The following is a 24,955-nucleotide window of genomic DNA, read 5'->3' on the forward strand; positions in this document are numbered from 1 at the left end:
TCCACGGCACAAGCATGGGTGCAACATTTGCCCCTGATTTGGCCAATCTTTACATGGATTATTACGAAAATACATCTATATACGATGCCAACAATCCATTTAAAAGGCAAATAGGACAATGGTATCGTTATATAGACGATGTTTTGATGGTGTGGAAGGGAGATGTTCCGGCTTTACAGGACTTTTTAAGATGGTTAAATAACCAGAGTGAGTTCATTAAATTTACTATGTCATGGGACTTTTTTGAAATCCCCTTTCTCGACCTACTCATTCGGAAATCCAACAGTGGTAGATTATCCACTAGTTTGTTTCGCAAACCTACCGATAGAAACACCCTCCTTCAATTCAACAGTTTCCACCCTTTGGCTTTGCGAGAAAATCTCCCAATAGGACAGTTTCTCCGCATTCGAAGAAACTGTTCAGACATTGTAGATTATGTAAAAGAAGGAAAGGACCTTAAGACTAGACTCAAAGCTAGAGGTTATCCAAATAAAATAGTGCACTCCGCTTTCAAACGCGCTAGGCACTCAAATAGAGACAGATGTCTACATCCAGAACCTAAAGTAAAGGAAGACAAACTTACATGTGTGACGACATTTAGCCCCATCAGTAACAAACTTAGGAAAAGCATTAAAAAAAAAACTGGCATATTTTATTAACCCCAGATTTCGAACCAACTGTCCCGCGGTTTGCCTTTAAGAGACAAAAAAACGTAAGAGATTTAGTGGTACATACTTATCCGAAAAAAGAGACGAGATCCAATCAAACGAACCTGTGGCATCTACCACCAGTCATCGGACATTTCAAATGTGGTAGATGCATTGCATGTCCTCTCACAGGCAATATAAAATCTATTGACCTATATGGAAAAGACTGGGTCTTCCGCAGTTTTTCTAACTGCAATTCAGCTTGGGTAATCTATGGTATCAAATGCCCATGCAACCTGATTTATATAGGGAAAACAAAAAGATGCATTAAACAACGCATAAGTGAACACAAATCCTGTTTAAAAAACAAAGTCGCCAACAAACCGCTAGTCGCGCATTATGAACAGCAGAAACACAAACATACAGACCTTTTTTGGTTTGTATTGCAAACTATTCCAGCAACAGAAAGAGGGGGCAACAGAGAAACACTCTTAAGTCTAAGTGAACAACGTTGGATTTATTCCCTCAACACTGCCACAAAAGGGTTAAATAGTGCGGTAGAATGGAATACACTGATCTCTCTGACATAAAAGCTTACCAAATAGCGGATACACTCTGTACTCCATTTTTCGAATCTTTGTGAGAAAACGTTTTCACTTGTACTCATTGGGGATTTGGAGTATTTATAAACATGTACCCTCCACTTAGGCGCCTCCGTAAATTAACACCAATGCGCTCTTGATTGGCCCTTTTTGAGGTTTACTTTGACGCTGGTTAACGACTGCACCTCATAGGAGTAAGCGGTCCCTTTAAGATACACCCACAGCCTGAGTATCAGGTGATCATGTGACTGATCACCTGTTCAGGTGATCATGTGACTGATCACCTGATCCCAGCGGTACAAGATAAAACAGCACATTTGGCCGTAAGACGCGAGTACACCACTCACGGGAGGATACTTTTGGTCCGACCCACGTATTAAGCTGCTCCAGGTAAGGGTTGTACAATGAGTCTGTTAGCCCTTGGTTCACACACTTAGAATGTGATAATATGTATAATAAAAAAAGGGAAATGGAGTTTTCATTTTTCAGACAAACAACTGTTCGAGTTGCTTTGAAGATCCATTGTAAACTTTGACACTGGATAGGAAAACGGGCAGAACCGCCTGAGTGTCTCAACGCATAGTAGATTTCATTGCTTGCAGAACTATTTCACCCTTAGTGAGGTGAGTTAACCGAGCCAATTAAGTCGACTGAAGCGAGGCATTTTTCCAATTTCTCTATGTTGTCTATTTGTAGTTATCTCGTGATAGATATATGAAAAATTGAGGTAATAATTAAAAACAAGATCATTAAGCAGCCAAATATGGAAAATACACAGTTTGTCTGAAATAATACAGACTTGTGGAGACAATAAGTGACATAAGATTTGTTTCCACTCAAATGTAGGTCCCATTAATTGTCGGGTCGGGTGAACAAACGAACAGGCGATCCATGAACCCCCGGTGATAAGAAGTTCTACACTATCACGGCTATTTGTAGCCGTTTTTCTCACGTCCATTCAGGATGTAAGTTGTGGTCTAGTGATATATATTGTGTGTTTGGTGTCCCAAAAGTGGGACTTTAGTGCTAGTTACGATGTGTTTTAAATATGTGTTTCTCTCCATCTTGCATGAAAAATTTTTGAATTAGAGGAGATAGATAGCGTACAAACCTGTCAATATTGGCACAAACAATCTCTTACATTGGACAATATATGTTATATTGGTATTGAGACCATTGTTGCTTACAATACTTTCATGTGTTTATGTATTTTTTAGACTATGCAAATTGACCGGGGTATATGAAAGAGATTTCCACTTTGAATAAAAGAAATTGTCTGTCCTGAAGAAGGCCGAAAAACCATAGGTGTTAAGACACTAGAGATAGTGTCTCAATCTCCAACAAGGCCGAAACATGTCGACACAAGACAAGACTTATCAATTTCTAAAGTCTAATATCTAGAATACGGCTGGACCAATATCAGCTAGTTCTTATTATATTTACTAACCCCTATCATGTTTTTAAGATTAGACTCAGCTGACTATGCACTTATTGATTGATATCTGTATATCGCTGCTTTCTCTTTTTAACTTTTCTAAATGTGCCTTTGATAATAAATTGATGTAGACTCATTTATGATTACTGATTTGTAACGTTTTGTATTTTGTGAAAGTGTATAAGTAAGACGGTTGTGTACGCTGTTTTAGCAATAGGAGATTTGCATCATAAACAAATGTGACTAACAGATATATCACTTTACCCAACCTGCCTGGACGATGAGTGGGGTAGTCATGAGTCTCTCTTAGTATAAGTGCTCTGTGCCTTGTTCTCCCGTGCCGAGACTATGACCCCCCGTTAACAAAAACTAAGGGAGATTACCTGATTTAATTATCTAGCAAAATGAAGTAAGCCTAACAAAGTCCCCGAAAACATAACTGCTGCCACCAGTTTGTCCTCTAGCAAATCTTGGGTAACCAAAAAAATCCCTTAGGGTCATACAAAGAATCCCCTTTGCGCTGCTGATGCATTGTGCAATGTTAAAAAGTTACTAAAAAAAAAAGTAAAGTCAAAAGGCTGGGGGAAACAGTTTCCTAGTACTGACAGCCTGAAGGACTAGTCAGTTTGCCCATAACATGTGAGCAAAAGCTCAGTAGAGTGAATCTGAAGTATTCACTTTACTGTAAAAAGTCAGGTCAGTGTGAAAAACAAAAATAAAATGTTTTGGGGGGCAAGTTGCTAAAGGAGAAATCTTTCCGAAAACTGGTAAGTATTTTTACTGCTCGCCACCCGTACTCTGATTTTTCCTTCGACTTGGCAGGTCGAGCAAGGGTCGCTGGAGGGAAGTTCCTGCTGTTGGATCGAGTAGCAGATGCCCAGGTGCTGTGGGTGCAATCTAAGTTGCAGTTGGGTCCAGGAGCAGAATGTAACCATTTCCAGTGGTCTAATGCAGCTGGCTCTGATGCAGCCGTCTTCTCAACACTCTATCAGATGAGGGATTGGAGGATCCTTTGATTGTCACTGCAACAGCAGGCTTTACCATAGTCTCGGTCAAAGGAAGCCTTCCGTTTCCAGATCCCTTGATGCTGGGTGTTGGAACTTCAAAGGAAGGCGAGTTATGGGACTAGCTGGAGGCCACCGAAGTTCTAAAAACATGGACCGGTGACGCTTCTGGCACGGTAGCCCAAAATGGAGTTGAAAATTTCACTGAGTCGTCCAGGGGCCCTTCCGAAGACTCCATACTGCAGGGCCACAAGAGGACGTCCAGACTGCACCATCGAGGGTCTTCTGAGATCAGTAGCCAGACAGGGGTCCACCGGGACAGCACTAAGAGTTTGTTTCCAGGCCTCTTCAGGGCAGGTATTCATTTGTTTGCACAGCTTTACAGGACACTTTGCTCCTCTGCAGATCTGTTAGAATGGCTGCAGGACTCCTTCTTATCCTAAATTCAGGTGCGTGCAAAAACACAAGCCCTCCATTAGAAAGATCTGACACACATGACTCCAGCATCCTCTTTCCCCCCACACTGATCTAGTCCACTCAATGACCACTGTGAGAAAACGCATGCATACACTTTAGACACAGAAAGCAGTTTGTGAATTGGGACCAGACGGTCCCAACCCACGCATTAGCCCACGCAAAGCTCTGCTTTCCCTGGCAAATGCATTGCTATAAAAGTAAATTCCTGGCAAGGCAGAAGGAAGGCCAAAGAACAAGCAAAAAACCTTGTGGCACAACTTGGTAAACACAAGACTGCAAACTAAAAATACAGTAAACCATGTAAAACTGTAACTGCTGCCACCAGCTTGTCTTTAGGCACATTTAAAAGTAGCTGAAATCCTTTGACTGTAGGTCTAGGGTGAAACCAGTTTCGGTTGGGTGATATTGTATGTAAATATGTGCTCTGGATTAAGGCGCTATATAAACAACACATCATTTTTATACTAAAGTATCCCTATTGCACGACATTGGAAGGTGCATTCTGCATTATTAAAGTTACCCAAAATGGATAACCTGTAAAAAGAAAAAGGGGAACCTAGTTACCCCGTACTGACAGTCTGACGGAGTAGTCAGTCATCCCATAACAAGTAAGATGAGGGCTTCCCTTCACTGTAAAATGTCAGGACAAGGTGTAAAAACAAAAGCTAAATGTTTGGTGGTCCATAGAATATGGAGGCAATGTTGCTCCAAGAGAAGTATCCTAACACCCTCCCAGCCCTCCAGATAAGGTGCGTAGCTTGTCTTTTTACGCATGTAATTATGGCCAATACGGAGGATTACATTTTCTTCTGCGTACCATGTACTCTGTTTTTATTCATTAAAGAAACATACTTTCCATCACTAGATGACACTGTAGCGTTTCTTTTGTCAGCAGCATAGCATTGCTTATGCATGATGAAGAATTTCCAACTGAAAGTCCACGAGTCCCCTTGCAAATCTTTGACAGTTAAGTGAGCAACACAATAAAGCATGCACCCTTTTAAAATGTGTTCATACCCATAACGTCTAAGTACCTATAATGTCTGCGATCCATTATGGATAACTCCACCTATTGCGGATGCCTCCGGTGCACCATTTGGCTTTCAGTGGGAGAGATTATTGGGCATGGATTAGCTAACTAAGCCTGTATCGTAAAAAACGCAAACTGTAGAATGTAAAAGTGTTACTGCAGCCACAATAATGGATGGGTTGTGGCTTTTTACAATTGCTCGTTTGATTCTAGAGCCTGTGTACATGGCTGATTAAAGACATGAAGCTGGGTAGCCTTTTTAAAGACTTGGCCACGGTTTGCCATGCATATCGTTATACTACGGGTATCATCTAATATGCCATTGTGATGGGGGGGATTAGGGGGAGAAGGAGGGGCGCGCCCACCTTCCCTTTTCCACTTTAGCTTCTGCTTTCCGTTCTCGCGCTTCACTTACGGCCTCGTTTAGTCATTTGGATTATCCAAGGGTGCTTCCCTTTCCCCTACATATATTGAAGAGGATGTCCCGTGCCTTTTCCTAGGAGTACATGCCCTGTGCTTTAGACCACAGCAGCTTCCTTTGACAATGCATCAGATGTGAGTATGTAAAGAAAGTACGCGCTGCCTGTTTATCAATTATTTATTTTATTGTTAATTTGCAAGGCGACAAAACGTGCTTCTTGTCCCATCAATCCCATCAAAAGGGTTGTGGGGACGTAGTGTTACATAGCCATTCAATGGCATTAGAGCTCACGAGATCAGTCACGTGCCAAAGAGAAGGGTGCTCTCGGAGCAAGTGAAAAGACTCCTTCAATAAGTGTATGGCTTTGAACCATAAACACAGCCAAGACGTCTTCCAGCAGTATTAAGTGGCGTTATCCTCTAAAGTGAACTTGTACAGACACTGCTGTTTTCACAGAATGAAGCAACAATCCTCGCACATGAAAAGCAAGCATTGGCAATGCCAACTTGTTCGGCTTTCGTGTAGGCATGGGAAAGGCACTTGCCAGGCACTGCCATAGTGATATGAACTGGCCATTGATGTTAGCAGGTGGAAAATAGTACGAGTACCAGTGCCTGCCAAATGTCTTATACACAAGCCAAAACTGTTGGCTTTGCCAGTGCTTTTTTTTTTTTTTCTTTTTTTTCTTTCTTTTTTTTACAGGTCTTCAGTGAAAGACACACACACATAGTGCTTATGAATGGAATGGCTGAGGACAGTCCTGGTTTACAGCAGTCGTGGGTTTACCAACCAAATTAAATCACCAACTCTCAGAAGATGGCTTTGAAAAACACAGGCAGGCCCTTCCAGTGCAAAGGTGGATGGTAAGGCTTGATTAAAGCAAACTCAGTTTCGAGGAGGTGGTGTTTTGGGTGGGGAGGAGCAGGAACTGAGTGGGAATGGCCATAGGGATTAGCAATGTTCGAATAAGCTTTACATCCAACATTTTCTTGTGAAAGTAACACCGGTGCAAACATACTGCAGTCATATAAGGCGTCTGCCCTAGAACGCTTTTATATGCAAGTCACATATTTTAGTACCAGTAAAACGGCTTAATGTGCCTGAAGTAGGGCTGTGTTGTAACCTACAGAGACCCCTCCCCCCACAAACGCACACAGCCCTGACTCGCAACTCAAATTGTGTGACCCCGTCTCTCAGTCAACATACTTGGCCAAATAGTGATGGAGCGAAAAATCCCTCTTTCAATACTCCTTTTCCCAGATCTGCTATAATTTGTGGTGCCCCTAGAAACAAGTTATATTTTGGCAGTTAGGACCATCATAAAATGAACTGGGATCCATCATGGGGGGGGCAGAGACGTTTTTATGGGAGGGCAAAAGGAGCACTTGCCCAGGGCCCCCACCTAGGAGGGGACCCCACAAGGCTAGCTGATCTGAAGAAGATTCCATTGTTCACCAGTCTTAAATAGCACGCATCGGGATATTTTGTGGGGTGCTGCTGAGGCTCTAAACCCATTGCCTTTCCGTTTTGGCAAGCAAGTGCATTCTGCCTTGATCAATTCATCATATATTGCTTTGTGTTCACTGTGGTATACATAGTTTGTGTGTTCCTCATGGCACAACTCTGTAGCATTCTTTCCTTCCTGAGGGAATTATGTTGATCATGTGCAATAGGCAATGGTGAAGTGCATATTGATAAAATTGAGTGCCACAATGGTTCAGAAGTTAGCTCAGTGTGTGAAGCCCTGATTGCAGAGATGTGTTCATATGCAAAATTAGAATATTGCATTCTAGCAAGGCTGGCTGAGCCTTTCCTATGTCTGAAGTTTATAAACCAGATAGGGGTTGCTATAAAAATGAACATATCTGTATGGTAAAGGTCTAGAAATTGGTTTGATCGGATGGGGTGTTGTAAAACCTAGGTAATTGCCTCCAGCGACGGTCTAAACTGTTAGTCCAAGAGGTGAATAAGTATCCAAATTCAAGACTACGGAACAGCGTTCATGTTGGTATCCTGGATTTGCCAGCAGATGATAAAGTGATCCTGACCAAATCATCTAATATATTTTAGATTACTGTGCTGTCTTCTGTGAGGTTTGCCTTCTTGCGTGCTGCTGGTATTGTTTAGCCCATTACTTGATCTTTCTTCTTATGTAGGTCATTTGGGTGGAAGGGTTGGTAGAAGAGGGCGGACCATATGTTGCAGACCTCAGGCATGAATATTTTAAGGTTTGCTTGTTTGACACAAAAAATAACGGTTTGCTTTTTGGTAAAGGTCAAAGGTTTCTATGCACGTTTATAAATTAAAATGACACAAGCCATTGTTTTGGAAATATTTAAATCTTTAAAATACAAAAGACATTAACAGATTAAATCTGTTAAATCACATCGATTGGTATGCTGGTTCTTATATACTTCCCTTGATGACCAAGTGAATTAAGCTAGAATCATTGCCATTTTGCATAATACCCATCTATAATATTTTTTTTTAAATGCTCATGTTTGGTAATGTGATTTGCGTACTTTCCAAGTCTTGTTTTTTAAAATAAAGTAAGATTGTTTTAGTTCATGGTAAGAACTGGAAAACAAAGTGCTCAAATGAATACATTGCAGAGTTGGCACAAATCACAGCTTCACCCTTTAACCAATGTGTAATCCTGGGCATCTCATCTAATCTTGTATTGCCTAACCTCTGAATATTGCCAGTCCCTAAACCTTTCCAAATTGTCAGCCCTTCCGAGTGATTTCCTTCTCATGGTATGATCTTCATAAAAGCTTTATTCATGGTTTCACTGTGCTAATAGTGAAAATATTTAGATTGCACACCACAGGCATTTGTTCCTTTTGATATCTAATGGCAACACTATTTGAAAACAATATCCCAATTCTAATCTCTGTCTGGATGAAGACCCCTTCCTGGTTGCTTCTAATGTGCCTCCACTATCCATTCTATGGTATGTGTAGTGTTCTCCTTCCTTCCAATTGGTGGTCTTTATCCATGCATGAACACTTTTGCATTCTGTGAGTCAGCTAATGTGAGTTCTGTCTATTACGGTTTACATATACCTTTTACATACTGTCCTGCATTAATACTACATCTACCTTCCTGGATGTTATTGATAAAAAGAATCCTGTATTTTCTGAAGTGGTCCCTCCCATCACAACTTAATTCCGGCCCCTCTCTCTCCCCCCAAAATGTAGGTTTGGTTGTGCTGCTGCATGGGTGGAAGGTCAGGGGTCGTCTTACTCTATCAAGCCACCAGCCACCCCCCACCTCTCCCCTCAAAGTGCTGAAATAAAGGGGCAGGAACCAACACATCTGCAGTTATTACTTTACTTGCTGCACTATGGCCGTTGCAAACCTGCTCTGTAATGTATCATTTATAAAGTTATGCTGGCTGTAGTAAGACGTGCGCTTGCTTTTGGGCTATACCACGAGGGATGAGCCATTACCCCATGCAGGGATGAACGGTTCCATTAGCCTGAAACGAATATATTTGCCAATAGCACATGCAGGGAGGCCATGTGCCACTGCAGAAAAGAGATGCTCAGTTAGCATGTGCAGAGAAGAGATGTGCTGCTGCATGTGTTCTTACATGGCGCTTTTAGCCAAATTCCTTCAGCTTTTAAGCACTGTGGTAAGTTATCCCATTTCGAATGGTACTTGATTTATTACAGCAAAACAGAGCAGAATGCCGGGGAGCACTGTTGGGCATTGTGGTGGGAGCTGGCAAGGACATGTTCGAGTCAGGCTGAATAAGGAAAGGGGAGGGGGAAAATCTGGTACATTTGGCCCAAGTACATTTTGTCAATTTCCAGCACTGATAGTAACTTGTGTGAACGGTCATTCTTCATTACTGCATTTCTTGTAAGAAAGAAGCGACTCCTCTGCGGTCTTCCCTCTACGCCACACCCTCAAGGTTGCGTCACGTAATTGGAACTTGGGAATTGCAGGCCGCCCTTCTGCCGGATAGCTTTCCACCCTTTCTTTGGATGCAACTTTAGCATGTGCTTGGCCAACATTAGCCTGTGCAGAAGGAGCCCTACGATTAAGACTGGCAGAGAGGAGATGTGCCGTTATAGCATGGGAAGAGGAGATGCTACGTTAGCACTCGCAGAGAAGAAATGTCCCCATTGTGCGTACTTAGTAAAGCTGTGTCATTTCCGCGTGCCATGGAACAGAAGTGCACTTAGCATGCAGAGCTGAGATGTGCCGTTAGCATGTGCAGAGACAGGATGTTGATTTTGCACATGCTAACTGCACATCCCATCGCTGCACAGGATGTGCAGTTGGTACTTGCAGGGATGGGATGTGCAGTTAGCATGTGCAGAGAGGGTATGTCCCATTAGCATGTGTGTAGAGAAGGCTTGTCGTTAGCATGCACATCTCCTCTGTGCACATGCGCGCATGTACAGAGCTGCCCGACTAGTATGTGCGCAGAGAAGATGCTCCGTTAGCAGAAGAGAACAGATGTGCCAATAGAATGCACAGAGAACAGATTTTTAGGGCACTATGGGTAGAGATGTCCTGTCAACGTGTGCAAATATCAGGCTTGCTAAACAGAATGTGTTCTATCAATACGTGAAAACAATGTCTGCCATTAGCATATGCATAGAGATGTGCTGTCTGCATGCGCACGTGTAAAGGTGCAATTTACACATGCAAATGACACATTTGCTCTTCAAATGCTAACAGCACATCTCTGAAAATGCTTAAACTAGATGTCTTTACCATGTGCACAGAGTTCACATCATACTTGTTATTATGTGTCAAGAGGAGATGTGTAGCTAGCATTTTCAGGGAGGGTATGCAATTATCAAGTGTAGTGATGTGCTGTTACTATGTGCTCAGACGGGATGTGCCATTTGCATGTGACATGAAGGGCTCTGCGCAAGCCAGACAACTTTGATCTACAACACTTTTGGTCTACAAGTCTAATTTTACGTATGCATTGGGTGTATGTGTTGGGTACGTTTTACTCTCTTGCAGAGGAGAAAAATCATTTTTGCTCTCTTGAAATTGCATTTCTGATGCTTGTTAATCTGCTTAGAATCACATGCTGTGCATATGGTCCGACATCCAGTGGTAACCGCAGTGTATTGCATCTCGTCTTTCGGAGACCAAAAGGGGACGTCGGCATAGGCGTGTCTGTAACACTATCCCTATCGTGACGTGTGGTACCCAAAATTCCTCACTCGCCGAGGTCCCTCAGATTGTTGTTTTCTTCCGCCCAGATAACTGGTTGCTCTATAGCAGAGCTCTTACTGGAGACATTGTTTATCTTTACCGAATTGTCAGCTTATTCCCCGTTAAGTTACTTTGCCCAACAAGAACATCTTCGACGAAGACTACGGGGGAATCATCTACGGCTGTGGATTTTGGCGCCTAAAATCCGGCGACCGGATTTTCCACGTGGTCAGGCCCTCTGGCCGACCTATACAGTAGGGAGAGTGGGGTCGGGGTGGCCATATTGTTTAGTATGTCTTTCCTCTTTTCCCTGTTGGTCTGGTCATCCTTCCCTTTGGCTATGGAAAGGACTCCTTTTGGATTCTGCCCTAAGTGTAGGGTCAGATATCCTTGGAAGGACGAACACAGGACGTGTAACGCCTGTGTCCCCCTAGAGCACGACGAGAAGCGGTGTGCGGCTTGCAAACGCCTTCGGCCTAAAACCCTTAAGGAGCGCCATGTAAAGCGGTTGGCCGCGTACGGTATGTCACGCGTGGAGCCCCCCCTTACCCCACCACCACGCTAGCTGAAAGTGACGGGGGTACTTCGGATGACCAAACCTCCGTTTCGGATGTTATAGACCATGAGGCAGACGCTTCTAGGTCTGCCATGCCCGTCCCCGACCCTTTAGGCTTGACTCTGGTCTTGCTGCATGGACTACACCCGGCGACAGGGGCGTACAAGCGCATCGCACTAAGCACACAACCCCTACACAAATTCCGACGCCTTCATCGAAAAAGGCGAAGGCGCCAACAGGGCCGGCAAAAACTTTGCTGGTTCCCTCGGATCGTTCAGATCCAAAGCCGTCCCCGCATCCGCAGCAGCGTTTTGCGACTGGGCAATCTAAACAAACTAAGGGCGCTACTCCAAAACCTACACGCGTCGAAGTGCGGGAGCCCGATGCTTTGACTGTTTCTAAGGCCTCAGTAGGCCCAAAAACTACGGCTAAGCCTCTACCTGGAAAACCGACCGCTAGGCCCTCTAGTGCCGTGGACGGTATTACAACTGCTAATCATCGGAGCCTTTATCTCAAGACGATTCGGCAACTATCAAAAGTAGCATCGGAAGAATTACAGTGGCAGTGGGCCTTACTCCGGTTCCGCCTAAGGTTATGGGCCAAGCCGTGGAAAAAATTTGTGCGGATTGGGTTCCCGATTCCGATGACGCTTAAAGATAGTCGAGAGCCTCTTTCCGACACCATGAGAGGTTCCTTTCGATGCTGCAGTGCGGAGAACATCCTTTCTCGTCACGTAGGCCCGTTTGGGTCTTCTAAGTGGACTACAGAAAAATGTTAAGGGTGTTATGGATCGGCTGGAGCAGATTATTAGTTCTTCTGACGATCCTCCCCCGAAAAGGGTTCGGGTAGACCCTAACCTCCAAATTCAGGAAGATCCGGCTCATGTTTTCCAACAGGAAGACGTGGTCCAGATGGACACATATAGAGACATCTATAATGAAGAAGCTGCTTTTCTGCAAAACCAAGAGGAAGATCAACAGGATACTACGGACAACTGGGAGGAAACCCAGCAGGATGGTCAAGACCCATGGACACAGCAAGATCAGGACTCTGACGCTTTGTGCCTAGACTCTCCTCCTTCCACCCCGGCTCTCCAGGCCTCTCCTGTAGATGACCAAATGGCATTCAACTCCATGTTGAAAAAAACAGCTGAATACTTCAAAATTGCCACTCAAGAGGCGGTACCTGAGCAGGATTTCGTGGAGGATATCATCCAGGAAAAACCTCCGGCGAGTCAATCCATCCTCCTCCTTAACTCTGATAAGAGACGGTTAGCTCCCTCATTGGTGTCACCTGCTCAAAAACGGGCAGTGAACCTGAGTCGAAAAATTATTTCAACCTTCTCCTTCTGACCCTCTATACATCAAAGGGCACGGCTACCCCTTGCCACGGGAGAATCACCACCGGACAAGGAGTCTAAGCGGCTGTATGCCCCGAGCAAACGTGTCACGTCTGAGACTCGGGCCTCCCGCATTAATAAACCCATTGAGGAGACTAACCTCTTCGGGAAAGCAGTAGATGAGGCTTTGGAAACCACCAGGAAGGAGCATGAGACTATTAGATCTCTGCATCAAATTACACAGAAACCCTCCTCCCAGAGGGGTAATAACTCTCGGCGGTCCTTTTGAGGGCAAGCCCATGCTGGTCAAAACTACGGCACGGGTAATTTCAACACAAATCAAACATCTGGAAGCCCCACTTACTACTCCTCAAGGGGTCAGAAATGCGGCAAAGATAGAGGCAGAGGCCCCAATCCCACAGGAGCCACGGCCTCTGGTCAGAAATGACCACCAAGTCCAGGTCCCCTCCCATGTCACCCAGTCAGGGGGTGATTAACATCTTTCCTCAGGGCATGGGAGGGGATAACTTCCGACCAGTGGGTCTTAAAGACGGTGGCCCAGGGTTACTGCGTGGAATTCCCCCCCGACCTCCACAGTTCAGACCACCGCGCTCACGGCGCCTTTCACTGGACCATCTGGAGATCCTGATCCAAGAGGTGGAAGCACTGCTGGGAAAGGACGCCATAGAAGCCGTCCCTATTCTTCAGGTAAACAAGAATATTTATTCAGTGTACTTCCTTGTACCCAAAAAGGATTTCACCATGCGCCCTGTTCTAGGCCTGTGGCCAGCGAAGAAGTTTATAAAACCCCAGGAGTTTTGCATGGTAACACTGCAGGAGGTGATCCCATTGCTGAAACATGGGGACTTCATGGCAACATTGGACATTGGAAAGATATTTCAATGTTGCCAGTGCACAGAAAATATCTGAGGTTCATGATCCAGGACACACATTACCAATTCAAGGTACTCCCCTTCGGCATCGCCTCGGCGCCAAGGATGTTAACCAAAGTCCTGGCAGTGGCAGCAGCACACCTGCGCAGACTATCATTCCCAGTTTACCCTTACCTCGACGACTGGCTCATCACAGGGGACTCGTTCGACGCTTGTTTTTCGAACACCCAAAAATCAGTAGATCTCATTCAGCCTGGGTTTCTCGATCAACTAAAAGAAATCCAGTTTAGTCCCCAGCCAAGTAAAACAATTTCTGGGAGCTCTAATTCGGACGGAAGACTGTTTCATCTTCCCCTCCAGCGAGAGGGTTCAGAACATGCGTTCGCAGATCCCTCAATATGTAGCGAGTCGGGAGGTGACTGTACGCAAAGCAATGCGCTTGCTAGGAATGATGCCGTCATGCATATACTTGGTTCCCCACGTGCGGCTGCACATGCGTTCCATGCAAGAGTGGCTCAACAGCCAGTGGTGTCAGGCCAGCAGACAATGGGAAGATCTGGTAGTTGTCTCGGCAGCCCTCGTTCTCTCTCTGCAGTGGTGGTCAAGAGAAAACCTCTTGAAGGGGAAGACCGTCACCACCCCTGCAGTGGAAGCCACTCTCACGACAGACGCATCTCTCGCAGGGTGGGGAGCTCATCTGCTTTAACAGACTTGAGTTTGGTCTCCTCAAGTAGCGTCCAATCATATAAACTTACTGGAGCTGTTAGCGGTGTTCAAGGTTTTGAAAGCCTTTCAGTTGCAACTGCAAGGGAAGACAGTGCTGATTTTGACAGACAGCACTACAGCTAGGTATTACCTGAAGAAACAGGGGGGCACTCACTCTCCAGGGCTATCCAAGCTGTCCCAGAACATTTGGATATGGGCTCTCAAACACAAGATGTTTCTGTTGTCCCAATATGTTCCAGGGGAACTCAATCTTCTAGCAGACGTACTCGGCAGAGATTTCCCTCTGCCCGAAGAATACGAATGGCGACTGCACGAAGACATTGTGTCCAGCGTCTTCGCAGAATGGGGGTTCCCAGAGATCGAGCTGTTGGCTACTCAGGAGAACTCCCAATGCCAAGACTACGTTTCCAGGTACCCCCAGAACCGATCCAAGGGGAACGGTCTCTGGATAACACGGTCGGGGAGATTTGTCTACGCTTCCCCCCCCCCCCCACCCCCCTTCTCAACAAGATGGTGCACAAGATGCACCAGGAACCAGTTACCATGATACTGGTGGCCCCCATTTGGGCCCGCCAACCCTGGTTCGCTCACCTGATGGAAATGTCCCTCTCCCCGCCAGTCAAGCTACCCTGCCCGTACAACATATTGTCTCAGGACAGGGGGGGAGACCCTACACCTTTGTCATGCCTACAAACTCTGAACTTAGCGACCCGGCTCCTGAGATCATAGAGTTTGGGCACCCGCAACTCCCTTGGAGGTGCATGGACATACTCAGGAAAGCGAGAAAACCTAATACATGTTATTGCTATGCCAGCAAATGGAAATCTTTTGTCATCTGGTGCAATTCCAAGGGCGTCCATCCCATCGATTGCTCACCCTCACACTTTGTGCTGTATCTAACCCACCAGTTGGACACTGGGTTAGTATTCAATTCCCTAAAGGTTCATCTGGCTGCTCTTTCAGCCTACACCACATCACAACAAAAAGTGTTGTGGTGGAAAATACCAGTGATTAAAGCATTTATGGAAGGGGTTAAGAGGTTTTATCCTCCCATTCTCACCCAGCCCCTGGATGGGATCTTAATGTGGTTTTGACCAGGCTCATGGGAGCTCACTTTGAGCCTATGCATAAAGCAAGTCTGAAAGACCTGACTTAAAAGACAGCCTTCATAGTGGCTATCACTTCTATCAGAAGGGTTAGCGAACTACAGGCTCTTTCTGTTCTAGACCCCTTTGTTACAGTCCACAAAGATAAGGTAGTTCTGTGCACACATCCCAGGTTTGCACCTAAATTCATCTCGAAGTTCCATGTGAACCAATCAATCGAACTACCCACTTTCTTCCACAACCCTACTAACCTGGCCGAAAGAAGCCTTCACACACTAGACATGCGCAGGGCAGTCATGTTTTACCTGGAAAGAACTAAACCACTAAGGAAGACTAAACAATTATTTGTTTCAGTGGCAGCTGATAGAGAAGGGGACCCTGTCTCTAAATCAGCGATCTCAAGGTGGATTGTCAAATGCATCGCACTGTTTCTCTCTTGCTAAGAGAGAACTTCCCTTCAAGCCTAGAGCACACTCTACTCGAGGCACTGGGGCATCTATAGCATTCATTGCAAATGTTCCTCTTGAGTCCATTTGCAAAGCGGCAAACTGGAGTTTTGTGCACACCTTTACAAAATACTATTGCCTAGACACTCATTCTAGGTCTGATTCTCGGGTGCAACAAGCAGTACTAAGACATCTTTTCTCTACTGTTCCTTCTCACAACCTACCTCCAACTCCGGGTACTGCTCGCTAGTCTATGCACAGCATGTGATTCTAAGCAGATTAACCAGCATCAGAAGACATGCATTACTTACCGTAATAGCATTTCTGATGATTGTATCTGCTTAGATTCACATGCGCCCTCCCTACCTCCCCGGTTGGGGTGGAAGGAACATAGACGTCTTACTACTTCTCTCTTCATGTACTCACTCACTATAGCCTTGGGCTCCCTCATGGCAGAAAAAATACAATCGGAGGGACCTCGGAGTGTGAGATTTTGGGTACTACACACGTCACGATAGGGATAGTGTTACAGGCACGCCTATGCCGACGTCCCCTTTCGGTCCCCGAAAGACAAGATGCAATACTCTGCGGTTACCACTAGATGTCGGACCATATGCACAGCATGTGAATCTAAGTAGATACAATCATCAGAAATGGTATTACGGTAAGTAATGCATGTCTTACACTCATTTCAAAAATCATGCGTAAAATACTCCCACCTCAAAATCTTATATGGAGCACTGCACCCTCCTATATACTTCTATGGGACCCTTTTTCTTTTTGCTTTAACCCCATGCCTGACTTTTTGGAGGTTAGTAAAGCCTTCTGCTTTACTTCCCACTTGCTTATTAGTATGGGGAAACTGACCAGTCCATAAGACTATCAATAGAGAGACTGTGGGGCTCATTAAGAGTTCCCAGTATACCGGGGAACTACTGTGCCGTCCCAGACGCCTGAAATCCCAGTGTTACCGGGATGTTGAAGGTGGCTGAGATGCCTGTAAATCCCCATGCGGTGAGGTTCCGGTGAAGCACTGCATTAGGAAAGATTGTTTATGCTGCTTTCATCTTATAGACTTTTTTTTCTTGTTTTGAAAACTGTCCTTACATTTTGGAGGCAAGCCCTTCTGCTTTACTTCCCTTCCCCGTCTACTAATTTTTATGGGGAAATAGATCTGTCCCTATGACGATCGGTACTGAGAAACTGTCTCTCCATGAATTTCTCGTATTGTTAAATTTCCACACATCTTTCAGTGTAGTGCAATTGGCATACTTCGTATCCTTAACTTTATAAAAATGGCTTTTTGGTTACCTTTTAGTTAACTTTACAACGCGTCTAAGAAAAGCTGGTGTCAGTAGTGATATTTTTTTATCATTTTAAATACAGTTTACTTGTGCATTTACAGTGAATGGGTTCTAAAAGGTAAGCTTTCTCTCTACAAGGAAAGCTGTGCTGGGGCTGTTGCTGTGTTCACCGCTGGTAGATCGCCAGTTAATGCCTGACCATAGTAAACTCCACTGGAATAACATTTCTGCAGTCCTGAGAGTTGTCCTGAAGTGTCTGCACTGCCAGGTCTGCATCTTTTCTGCATGTGGGGGTTCTTCTGGAAGCAGACTGAACTGTCCGGTGAGAGCTGTGACCAGCTCTCACCCCAAAGAGTGACCCCTCTCTTGACCCCTGGGCTTCCCTTACGAGAAACCAAGGACAGAAGCTTGTGTCTAAAGAATGCTGGAATACCTGCAGTGTCACCTGGAAGAATCTTGAGTAAGGGAGGGCAAGTGCACATATCTGTTTGTCCACCCCTCTCTCCCAGAGGCTAACATTGGGTGTAGAGTCCTTGTCCCTAAACACCCTCTTGCCTGGTCTCTGGTCGTTGAACCTTGAGGCGAAGTATCCTTTCCTAGGGCTTACCTTGGGAATATGGTAGAGTGGGGGTACTTGCCTGGTTTGAAGTAAATATTTCTTAACTTTAAAGAGCTTTCCAAGCACCACCACAACCCACTGCATCCGTTCTGAAATGCCTTCCCTGAAGAAACCATTGTTGGAGCTTGTGACTTTTGGTCACAAGGCCCCATACAATTTTTAGGTCTGGATTTCATATGGAGCGAAATGGGTTTATGCTTAATCTAACTATTCTACTTATTGCTGAATCTGATTTCTCACCTGTCGAATACTGGTGCATAATTCATATGCTATACTATTGCTAAGGGTGGATGTGTGTATGTATAGTTTTTGATTGCATTGTTTAACCTGTGATTTGTATATGCTTTGTGTGTTCCAAAAGGCCTAATAAATAATTATATTTATATTCCCCTGACTAACTTGAATTATTGGTGCTGGACAATGTGGACACGTTGTAGCCCCAGACCACTTTCCACTCTCGCTTTTTCTGAGAATAAAAGCCTTGACCATTCGTCCAACTACCTTTATTGGATTTTGGCTAACCTCTGCATCTTCCACGTTTACCAATAATAAAGTGGCCTTCTAAAATTCTGGACCAGGGGCAGATTTTAGAAATCCTACTGAAAATATGTAAATCCCTGAGCTTTGCTTACTTTGTTTTTGCTTGTTTTTTATGGAGAGTAGTCAATCCCTAAAATGATTAGCACTGGTAGGCCCTTAAGTGAAATTCTTGTTATTTTAAAACTGCATTCAAGCACCTTAACATGTAGTGCTGTTGGAATATTTTGTGTCACTACTTTTCTTTTGCAACTTTAATGTTGCAGACCTAATGTGCCCAGGATGGGCTGTTGGTAGCAGATACTTTTCTAGCATGCACTTTAGCATTTTACTGCATAATGCTGTTTAGAGAACCATATACTCTAAAATGGCTGCGGTACAAGACTTGTCATTTGACCATACTGTGCCTTGGCCTCCTTCCTGTCTTCTCGGATCTGTAATAGCCTTGCATAGAAAGACTTGTCCTGGGCAAAGACTATGCTTTCCCGGGCAGAGTTGCAGTTTATGTGCGTGATCGGGTCTGTCTGGAGCCAGTCAACATTCAAGACAAAGTGTCTTTTGCTGGCTAGAAGTGGTGGCCAGAGGCGGTCTATGATAAGACAGCCCCTGCCAGTATTAATGGTAAAGATCATTACCATTGGTGGACTTGGGGGCGACTCCAGTCCAACTACTGAATAAAGGGACTCCAGGGGCCGATCGGCAGATATCATGTGATTCAAAACACCTACAATGAAGTGCAGCCCACTGGCTATCTGAAGACGCCTGTTCCAGCCAACCAGCATTACCTCCAGTCAAGTCCTGATTAAGCCCTGCTCCTCTCCAGAAAGCCCTTGTTGCTACTTCGGCCCCTGGGCTGATGGGGGACATGCGGTCCCTACCGCTGCTTGAGGATCTGTGCCTACTAAGTCAGTGTCACTGGATCGCCCAGTGGACGGACAAGCTTGCTCCTGGGCTACCTTGCTGTACCGGTCGCCATTCGGAATTCAGCCATGAATCTCTACAGATAAACTTGTGGAACAAGACACCTATCCCTGTAGTTTCTCTTCCTGACTGAAGAGAAGTCATGCAGGGCTTTTTCCTTTGTTCTTGCAGCAAGGATTGCCTGTCGCTGCCTGTTGGTGGTTACTACTGCAACCTGCCTTCTTTGTGACCTGAAGGTCCCGGAGGTCATCTGCTTCACGGAGATGTTCATCCTGTCCTGCCAATGGTTGTCCAGTCTCCAGATCAGTCTAGTCCGTGGCCTGAACCAGTGACTCGTATAACCCAAACCTGGTGACTTGCCCCAGACCTCCCTTGGCCGGGCAAAGCCTAGAAGGAAGGTGGGACCAGTAAATTCAGGAACCCCTTAAGTGGGGTTGATCATCGGGGGGGGGGTGTTACATTTCTACCCCCCCAATCCTGCCACAGGGTTATATGGGTGTAAGTCCTAACCCTACATTTCCCTTGCCTGGCTTAGATTGGTGATGGTCTGGTGAAGGACCCTGACCCCCCCCGCCCCCTCCCAATGTGCCCTTTAGCTTCCCCTAGAGTGGTGGGATTGGAAGAGGGACCTGTAAGAACTTTACTTTGCTTTTCTATTTCTGGAACACTTACCTGCATCCGTTGGCTTTGGCAACTCTTGTTCGTGGATCCCATAGTATACCCTCCTGCAAGGTGAATCTTGTGGAACTGGTAATGATGTAGTCCACTGGAGTGCTGGTCAATCCACCGGCAGGTCCAGGGACAGTTTCGAAGTTTCAGCATAGCTGGAACTTCGAATTCGCTGAGACTAGTTGGTCCCACCAGTCCAAGCATTGAAGCACTGATCTGGGCCTTTTCATATCAGGTAGTCCGGCAGGGCTTCACCAGGCCAAACGCAGGAAGGCATGTTTGGCCTCTTCGGGAGAGTCGTCCATGGATCTTTAGTCGGCTGCTCTTATACACTAGATACTTGGCTCCAGCGTTGATCTCATGAAATGGCTGCAGGAGTCCCCTTCTTATCCAAGTCCTGCCTGAAAGCAAGTCCAAACCCACCAATGGTAAGGATCTGCACCATCATTTAAACAGCCAGCTATGGGCCAATCTGGGACCACTCTGGGTTTCACTCATGTCCCACCTTCAGAATTCAGGGCACCACAGATGTGGCGTTGGACCGGACAGTCTCCGCCCCTTTCTGGGCCACACACACAAAATCATCACTAGTCTGCGAACACTGGAGCTTTCCTGGGCAAGTGCATAACCTTATTGTTTTTTTTCTGGCCTCAGAAGGCAGGAAGGTCAAACCATATGGCCAAAGAACACGCACAAATCTTGTTACGTAGCTATTTTGGGGAACTAGCCACATACGCAGTAAATGTGAATGTTTACACTACGAATGATGCAAAACTTGGGAGAAAATGTTGCTGCCACCAGCGTGTCTTTAAGCACATATAAAAGTAACCAAAAACCCCAAATGTAAAAGACAAATGTATTGTAGGATGCTGGATACACTGTTAAGTTACCAAAAAGGTACAAACACAAAAGGGAATCTGTTTCGCAGTACTGCTGGTCTGAAGGACTGACCAGTTTCCCCAAAACAAAATGAGCAAAAGGCCAGGGGAGTGAATCTGAAGGGCAGGTTCAAAAACAAAATCAAAAGATTTTGGGGTCCATGGAAATATAGAGAAAGTTGCTAAAAGATACATTTTTCCTAACACCTTGATTTGGTTTTATTAAATCTGAGTTCCCTGTTCACTAGAACTAATGTGGCCTCCTAAAATCTGTCCACCAGGCCAGATTCTAGAAATCCATTGTTATAAAGTTATGTCAATTTTTCAGATCTACTGCAGTGTCAGCATTTATTTTATTTTGTTTAATATTTGGTATGTGTTAGAGAACTATTGATTTAAAGTGGCATTCACCTGTTATTTTGATCTGGTGGATATTTTGGGGAGTGTATTTAGTTAATTTCATGCTTTTGGTTGTGAAGTTATCTGGTCTCACCATGAAATTGCTGTAGATGCAGCTGATATTAGTGACCCTTTCTTTGAGCTGTATAACAGATTACTTTGCAACTCCTGACCTTGACCTCACCAGGATATTGTACTCTCCACCTTTGTGGTGTGATGTATTGCTGTAATTATGTACACTTGTCCCTTGCACTTAACCACTTTCCTGTTGCACAGAACGCTGCCTGATTCAGTTCAGTTCCAGCCATCCACATCGCTTCCCCTATAGCTTTTCCCCTTGTTTCAGTTTGGGTGCTAGATAGCTTTTTTGCTTGTGGTTGTTGCATAAGAAAACGTGTACTGCCAAATGTATCTTCTAAAATCCATTCTATGTATGAATTTTGTTATATTAGCCAACTTTCTTTTTCTGGTAAAGTATCGTTCTAAGGTTTAGTGAAAGCTTGACCTAGCATCAAATGACATTAATGTACATTTCCTTGTTTCTTAGCGAAAAACCTTTCTGAACATCAGAGTGAGACACCATCACCTGGCTTGAAAGACCAGCAAGTTTTAAATGTCAAGAGTTATGCTAGTCTGTTCTCAAAGAGTATTGAGACACTAAGAGATCAGCTCTCGCAGAAAGGAGACGGAGCAGAGCTTGTTTGGGATAAGGTAAGTAAGTTGCAGGTGGGAGTAATTGTTGATATTGATATCTTATTTCTATCGTGCTCGTACACAAGTGTTTCAGAGCGCGGCAAGGAAGGGGAACAGGGGAGAACAAAACAGCGATCTTACTAGGCGCAGTGCCATTGAGAACGCGCGAGTGCAAGTGATGGGGGGGGGGGGGGAGGATTTGGTGCGGGGGTGCATGGAATGGGGGAGAAGTGGAAAGTGCGAAGCAGAGGAGAAACAGATAAATAATAATAAATAAATAATAAAGGCAACAAACTGTGGTTGTGCAGCCAGCAATTTGCAAGTGCTAGGTTTAAGGCAGCAGACAGGGTAGGTCTGATAAGTGCAGGAAGAAAAAAGGTGGGGGCTGTATGGGTACAGATACAGACCCCAGTGCAAGGGGTGGCACGGAGGCATTGCGGGAGGGTGGCAGGGTGAGCAGGTACCTGGGCCTGGAGGACAGAAGGTGGCCAGGTGCACGGTGCCAAGAGGAGAGGGGGGAGCAAAGGCAGAAGAAAAGAGGAAGGTCTTGAGGTGCTGTCGGAACCGGAGATGGTTCTCCTCGTTTTAGATTGGCAGGGAGGCTGTTACAGAGGGAGGCCCCTTCCGAAGACTGAGATCTACCCCCAGCTCGTTTCTTTGAAAAATGACTGACCCTGAGGAAGGTAGAGGAACGAAAAGCTCGAGAGGGGAGGTATTTGCAGAGGGATAGCTGAAGTTATTTTGGACCCAGGCCCCAGAAAGCCTTGTGGACAATGCATAGGGTTTTGAATTAAATCCTTGCATCCACTGGGAGCCAATGGGGAGATTCCGGAGCTGGAGAGATGAGATCCCAGGGCTTGAGGCCAAGGACAAGTCTTGCAGTCCTGTTCTGGGTTAGTTGCAGAGGGCGCAGAGTAGAATCAGATAGATTTAGAAAGAGACGGTTACAATAGTCAAACCTAGAGAGAACCAGAGCTTGGGATACCATGAGCTTCTGGGTGAAGGAGAGGAAAGGCAGAGTACCTCTCAGGAGGTGCAGTAGGAAGTTTGACATTTTAGAGACCTCAGACTATCATTACGCTGAGACTGAACTTGCAATGCTCTGGGTATATGTACGCATTGTCCACAATCTTGGCGGAAGTGATCTGTGTTAGGACAGTTTTTCTGAAGTCCAGTTAAGGGCCTAGCAAATCCATTCTACTGAGGCAGTACAAGACTCCACTCTTAGTATAAGGCTGTACCACCTGAGTTCGGGGTAGCGTAGACAGAGCAGCCAGGCTTATCTTAGGAGGGAGAGAGGGCAGACGATACAGTACAAATGAAATTGTCATACAAATGATCCAAAGAAACACTGAAACACTGAAACACTAGGTATTGTAAAAATAAAGGATTTAATCAAATACAGGTAGGCCCAGATAAATCTAGGGGTTAAGTAAGTACTAACACATTATATGAAATCACAATATAGAACACACTATACTTGAAAGCACACAGGCCCAAGTATAAACCGTATTTGGAACACTTAACAGTAGTTCTAGGGAAGTAAAAACCTTGTTATACACATTTAGTATAGGTCAAGCCTATTCTTTGGGAGTAAAAGACCAATGGTTACTTTGAGATTACTTTTGGTAATACAAGGACAGTAGGCCCTTCTAGTTGTACAGTGACTCTTGGAACAAATCACATAAACAGTTCAACTGGACAATATACTTTTGGTGAATAGTGAAACACTTATTCTAGGTGCAGTAAAACCCTATGACTACTTTTGCCATAAGAGTTATACCAGGTGAGTAAAACCAAAGGATGTAATGTACAATTACAGATGCTTTGGAAATCAGGGGACCCCAGATTGAGGTAAGCAATAACTCTGGTAACTTGTTTTGGATGGCACACAGCTAACACAAGGTAATTAAAACCCACTTACTTTAACTTCACAATGAAGGGAAAGTAAAACCCAATGTCACACTTTACTGAATAATTATTCTAGGTCGGCAACAACCTAATGTAGACTTATTAAGGACAGGCTAGCAGCAAGTCAGAGGAAGCAAGACCCAGTTGGGGGACACTCCCACAGTTATCCTAGCAGGACTAACCTGGTGATACCAACAGTTGGAAGACACTCATACAATTACCCTACAGGAATAATCTGGTCAAACCAACACATTAGTTTTGTAAAGAGGCACAACCTAATCACAGGAGAGTAAAACACCTTTATATCTACTTTCTTTTAGACTGGCAAAATAGTGGCTAAGGAAGAAAAGATGTTAACCATACTTTTAAGAATAGTGCATCACACATTCAAGATCAGTAACTGTTCACTCTTAGAATTACAGTTACCCACCAACTCTTTACAAGTAAGTAAAAACACTTGATTTCTTTTCTAGGCAGAAGTCCCAATCCCTTCAAAGTCTTTCCCTTAGAGCATGAGTGGTCTCAGTGGCAGAAGGGGGGGTCACTAGGACTAGTGACCAACAGGCAGTGTTAGAATAAGTTCTTTAGTAGCAAATATCAGAGTTCCTTAGGAAAACTGGGCAAACAGGTGAGTACTTTACTTCTAGGGTTAGAAGAGGGTCCGTGGGCTTCACAGAAGACACCCCAGCAGGATTCTAGCAGTGGGACTGGGTGTACTGGACGAGGGACCTCCCAATCACAGAAAACACCCCAGGACTACACAGAAATCCCCACAGGCTTAAGGTAAGTATATACCCAAGCCAACACATTACCTCAGCAATCAAGAAGAGATTGCAGCAGGAGAACTTCAGGGACTGCAGCCAAATACCCGGTCAGTGGATTCCTTGTCCTGGAGACTGAACACAAGACCTCAGAAGGGACTTTGCAGCAAGGATCAATGAAGAAGGCTCTAGGCAAGATTTCTCTCGTGGCTGAATGCGGTTCTGCGAGTTTGGCGCCTTTTCAAGGAGCACAGAAGAAGACAGAAAATCGAGGTTGAATTCTCGTCGTTTAAAAGGTCCAGCACTCTTGTGAGGGGACTTCTTCGACTCGATTCGTGTCTCTGGAGATACACCAGGATGCCCACGAAGTTTCAGTGAGATTCGGAATTTGGAA

At 44.9% G+C, this 24,955-nt stretch overlaps 1 protein-coding gene across 2 annotated transcripts in view; it reads left to right on the forward strand.

The window, feature by feature from the left end:
• Positions 1–24,955, forward strand: part of UBA2 (ubiquitin like modifier activating enzyme 2) — a 470,118-nt gene that overhangs the window by 251,119 nt on the left and 194,044 nt on the right. For both annotated transcript variants that reach the window (XM_069607094.1, XM_069607095.1), the window contains one exon: positions 21,744–21,907. In XM_069607094.1, coding sequence (XP_069463195.1) covers positions 21,744–21,907 — 164 coding nt within the window. The remainder of the gene's footprint in view (positions 1–21,743; positions 21,908–24,955) is intronic.

Source organism: Ambystoma mexicanum, chromosome 1p, assembly GCF_040938575.1.
Source record: "Ambystoma mexicanum isolate Mex_15411 chromosome 1p, UKY_AmexF1_1, whole genome shotgun sequence".
NCBI classification, from domain to species: Eukaryota; Metazoa; Chordata; class Amphibia; order Caudata; family Ambystomatidae; genus Ambystoma; species Ambystoma mexicanum.